The sequence below is a fragment of the Dipodomys ordii genome, unplaced genomic scaffold (assembly GCF_000151885.1).
Source record: "Dipodomys ordii isolate 6190 unplaced genomic scaffold, Dord_2.0 Scaffold123, whole genome shotgun sequence".
Taxonomy (NCBI): Eukaryota; Metazoa; Chordata; class Mammalia; order Rodentia; family Heteromyidae; genus Dipodomys; species Dipodomys ordii.
This window is the reverse complement of record NW_012267339.1, coordinates 5,260,109-5,265,079: the sequence shown is the minus strand read 5'-3', so window position 1 is coordinate 5,265,079 and position 4,971 is coordinate 5,260,109. Positions and strand designations below refer to the sequence as shown.

Below are 4,971 nucleotides of genomic sequence, written 5' to 3'. Positions count from 1 at the left end.
GTGGTAGAGCACTAGCCTTGAGCTGAAGAGCTGAGGGACAGTGCCCAGGCCCAGAGTTCAGGCCCCATGACCGGACCCCCCAAAAAATTGGATTTTCAATGGTTTGTTCACTGCTATTTTGGAGCAGAATATAGAACTTTTTTTTTCTAATAATGTTCCTGCTGGCACATCTGTTCTATTTATTTCTGAACATAGGTAAGTAAGGGAGTAATGTGTCATATTTCTATGATTCTAGTTGAATTCTTTAATTTTTTTTCTGTACTGGGGTTTAAGCTCAGGTTCTTTTGCTCTGCTTGTTAGGTTGGTGCTCTACCAGTTGAGTCAGCTTTTTGCTGATTAATTGGGGGTGGAGTCTTGAGGACTTTTCTGCCCAAGTTGGCTTCCATTCCAACTACAAATCCTTCAGGACTCATCATGTTAGGATTACAGATATGAGCCACTGGTGCTCAGCTTGCATTCTTTTTTTTTTTTTTTTGTCGGTTATGGGCCTTGAACTCTGGGCCTTAGCGCTGTCCCTCAGCTCTTCAGCTCAAGGCTAGTGCCTTACCACTTGAGCTATAGCACCACTTCCGGTTTTCTGGTGGTTTATTGGAGATAAGAGTTTCACGGAGTTTCCTGCCCGGGTGGCTTTGAACTGCGATCCTCAGATCTCAGCCTCCTGAGTAGCTAGGATTACAGGCGTGAACCACCGGCGCCCGGCTTCAGCTTGCATTCTTTAGGGTTTTTTTTTTTTTTCCGTCAGTTGTGAGGCTTGAACTCAGGGTCTGGGCACCGTCACTGAGCTCTTTTTGTTCAAGGCTAGTGCTCTACCGCTTTGAACCACAGCATCAATTCTGGTTTTCTGGTCGCTAATTGGAGATAAGAGTCTTAGGCTTTCTGCCTGCCTGGGCTGGCTTTGAACTGTGATTCTTGAATCTCAGTCTCCTGAGTAGCTAGGATTACAGGTGTGAGCCAGCAGTGCCCGGCTTATTTAGTTTTTTATACAAAAGTTTAAATAAATAGTTCAGCCTAGATAATTGTCAGAACATGTAGATCTGTCTCCACTCTCCAAATCCTTTCCAGAAAATTGATGCTAACAATTACCTGAGGTGTATATATTTCATTGTTTCATGTCTATCATCTATTTAATTCAATGTGCTCAGTCCATAAGGCTTCCAATCATTTTAGAATTGTTTTAATACACTTGGAATTGATATTCAAGAAGAGACATAATATAATAGCTAGTGTTAATTTATTTTTTGCTTCTATTATTATACATTAGGGATGTGACCTATCATATCATGTGGATCCTGGTTTCAGTAACAACAAAATGCTGACTTTAAGTTGTGTGGTCCTCTGGGAAACATGAAGACCATCTTTTTGTACCTTTGGAGCAATAGAACAGAGTGGTATAGGATATTATTTACTACTTTTACCCTGACTTTATTTTCTCGGGAGCTATGGTCCCTTTATTCCAGTTGTTTCAAGTGTTTATTTCATTTATCTTGTGTTTCTTTTTGTAAACTACCTGAATTCTTTTGTGACCTAAGGTAAATATAAATAATGCTTGAAAGAGGATATTAATACTTATTAAATATATAAACACCTATAACAAATATAAAATAAACAATAAAACAAAATTCCCAACAATATATATTTAGTCAAACTTACAGTTCATCTAGTTTCTGGAGGTGTGCAAAAGTATTTTCATTTAGGTTGTTAATTTTATTTTTCCTCATTACCCTGCAAGTAAAAAGAAAAGGCAACTAGTACTTGAATTACTAAGAGATTAACAGCCTGCAAAGGCAACAATAATTAATATATTTTCACATGAAGATATTTTGGAAGAAAATGATGGATTATCCAATTCAATTATTAATTTTTTTGGAAAAGAATCTTGCTATGTAACCCAGGTAGCCTCAAACCTACAATCTTTCTGCCTCAGTCTCCGGAGTATAGGATTCATAGGTATGTTCTATCATACCTGGCTTCAAGTCAATTTTATTCTCAAATTTTGTAAATCTTTTAATGACAGTAGAAATAAAACACAAGTAAAGTGTGTTTGTATGTGTGTGTATCCTGGGACTTGAACTCAGGGTCTAGTGTAATCATTCAAATTTTATGCTTATAACTAGTACTCCACCACTGGAGCCCTACCTAAAGTTCTAGCTTTTTGCTGCTTAATTGGAAATAAAAGTATTCTGGATTTATCTGCCCAAAATGGGCTTTGCATGGTGGTCCTCAGATCTAAGTTTTCTCAGTAGCTCGGATCACAGGAATGAGCTATCACTGCCTGGCTACAATTCAAAAAGAGCTCTGAAGAGGATACAGGGAAATAATACAGATTCAATATCTTCCCACCAAGAGTATAAAGAACATGTAGACTATGTGTTTACTCTGCAAATCATGCCTGTTTATCACAGTTCCCCTTGTGTCACAGCACTTTTACCCATGTGGTAGTTGATGGGGTTTAGAGTAGAGCTGGCTAAGAAAGAAAGAGCTAAGCTGGACAATTCAGAAGAGTCTTTATTTTGGGGATATTGAGTCAGACTGTAGCTCCTGACAGCTTTTTTTTTTTTTTAACTGTGGTGATGAATATTGAACCCAGGGCCTCATACATGGGAAATATACACTTTATCACGAAAGCACACTGACAGCTAATTGGTAGTTCATTTCAGCAAGAAGCTCATGTTATCAGCATAAAGAATAAACTCAGGAAATTTTCAGAGAGTTTCCAATTTTTTGAACATTGTGTGTAATATGTCTTCAACTTGAACTGGTCCCATCCTTAAGTGTTTAAGTTTCTCCTAGAAGTCCAAACCATTACCACATTCTCCTAGTACCTCATATGGAAAAAATGCAAACACCTGCCAGGAGGAGACCCACAAACTTCTTCATACAGAAGTTTTGTTAAAAATAAATGCATTTATTGCATGGGACCTATATTTCTTTGGGCTTGGCTTACTTCACTTAATATAATTTTTCCAAGTCTTTCCATTTCCTAACAAATGGGGTGATATCATTCTTTCTGATGGAGGTATAGAATTCCAGTGTATATGTATGTGTGTACATACACACACGCACACACACACACACACACACACACACACACACACACACACCACATTTTCTTGATCCATTCAGCTACTGAGGGCCATCTGGGTTGGTTCCATATCTTAGCTATGGTAAATAATGCTGTGATAAACATAGTTGTGCTGGTAGCTTTAGTATAGCCTTAAGTCTAGGACAAGCAGAAAAGGTCAAAGGCTATGTATATATGATCATATTAGATAATATTAAGTGAAATGAACCCCAAGGTAGGGACACAACTAGTTTTTTTCTTTCTTGCTATTGTTTTTAATATATTTAAAATGTACTATGTGATTTTTTTTGTTTCTTTTGTATGTTCTTCCCCCATGGTATAACAAACATTTGCCACTCTCTGTGTGTGTGTATGTGTGTGTGTGTGTGTGTGTGTGTGTGTGTGTGTGTGTGAGTACCTTGATGTGCTGGGTACTTTGAACTGAGAGACACAAAAAGGACTTACAAGAATGATCTCTCTCCCCTTCTGCTCATTTTTCTCCTTCAAGGGAACCTATAGAAACAAAAACCGTTCTGCCCAGAACCATCCATGAAATCTGTGAATGAGGCAACTTTCCTCGTCTGACAATAAACCATAAGACACTCCAGGAAAGAGCCTGCCTCAAATCTGAGAGGAAGGAATGTCACATCTGTAGAGCAAAAAGCATCTGAACAAGTTTTTCCTCTCTTATTACCATAGGCCATAGGTTAAGATCCTATCCCATTGGATTTCTACAGGGCTGTCCAGTCTTCATAGAACCTAAGCATAAAAATATACAATTTCCTCCAGGTGCCGGTGGCTCGTGCATGTAATCCTAGCTACACAGGAGGCTGAGATCTGAGGATTGTGGTTTCAAAGCCAGCCCGGGGAAGGAAAGTCCTTGAAACTCTTATCTCCAATAAATCACCAGAAAACCAGAAATGGTGTTGTAGCTCAAGTGGTAGAGTGCTAGCCTTGAACTGAAGAGATGAGGGACAGCACTCAGGCCCAGAGTTCAAGCCCCATGACCGACAAAAAAATGCATAAATAAAAATACAATTTCCCCTGGGTCTTTTGCTCTTTATTTCCACATAGGTATTCTACCTCTTGAGCCACACCCTCCAGTACCTGGTCTTCATTTCTGAATCTTCTGTGCCACTTATATTGAACAAATCAATATATGCTTTTCTCTTGTTGACCTATGTTTTGCTGTAGGAGTGTTGGCCATAATGTGTGCCATGGGTGAGAAAATGAATCATATATTTCTACTCTTACACATACTTAGGCAGCCTTCTATCCACATAAAACATACATTTGTCCTGGAAGTAGATAGGATATTACATCAAATGAATAAAGTATTACTTACAAAACAGTTAAATTACTGCAGGAATTAAAAGTCAAATTTCTTAAAGTATGGATATGGTTGCCTTCAAAATCCCTAGAACATAAAAATAAAACATGATCAAGATAAATTGTAATCACAGACAGAAATAAATTGGCTAAGAATTATTGGCCATCTAGTAAAATAGCTTTGCTTCACATTGTTAACTTTTTATATAAGACTCATTCATACCTGTACTCACATATGCATGCACACCTTGGCCCTCTACACACACATTCCTCCTTGAGTTCTTTTACTGTGTGCTGCTGTGTCACCAAGTCTGGTCTGTGTATCAATATTTATCAAAACTAAGCTGGGCCCCTGTGGCTCATGCCTGTAATCCTAGCTACTCTCCGGAGGCTGAAGGCAGGGTAGGAAAATTCATGAGTCTCTTATGTCCAATTAACCACCAAAAAGCTGGAAGAGGAACTGTGGCTCAAGTGGTAAACCTCAGAAACAGCACCCAAGCCCTGAGTTCAAGCCTCAGGACGAGCACACACACACACACACACACACACACACACACACACACACACACACACACACACAC

General features: G+C 38.8%; 1 protein-coding gene across 3 annotated transcripts in view; it reads right to left on the bottom strand.

The window, feature by feature from the left end:
• Rxfp1 (relaxin/insulin-like family peptide receptor 1) overlaps window positions 1-4,971 on the bottom strand; it is a 130,005-nt gene that overhangs the window by 17,587 nt on the left and 107,447 nt on the right. For all 3 annotated transcript variants that reach the window (XM_013029821.1, XM_013029822.1, XM_013029820.1), the window contains 2 exons: window positions 4,407-4,478; window positions 1,651-1,722 (listed from right to left, as the gene is read on the bottom strand). In XM_013029821.1, coding sequence (XP_012885275.1) covers window positions 1,651-1,722; window positions 4,407-4,478 — 144 coding nt within the window. The remainder of the gene's footprint in view (window positions 1-1,650; window positions 1,723-4,406; window positions 4,479-4,971) is intronic.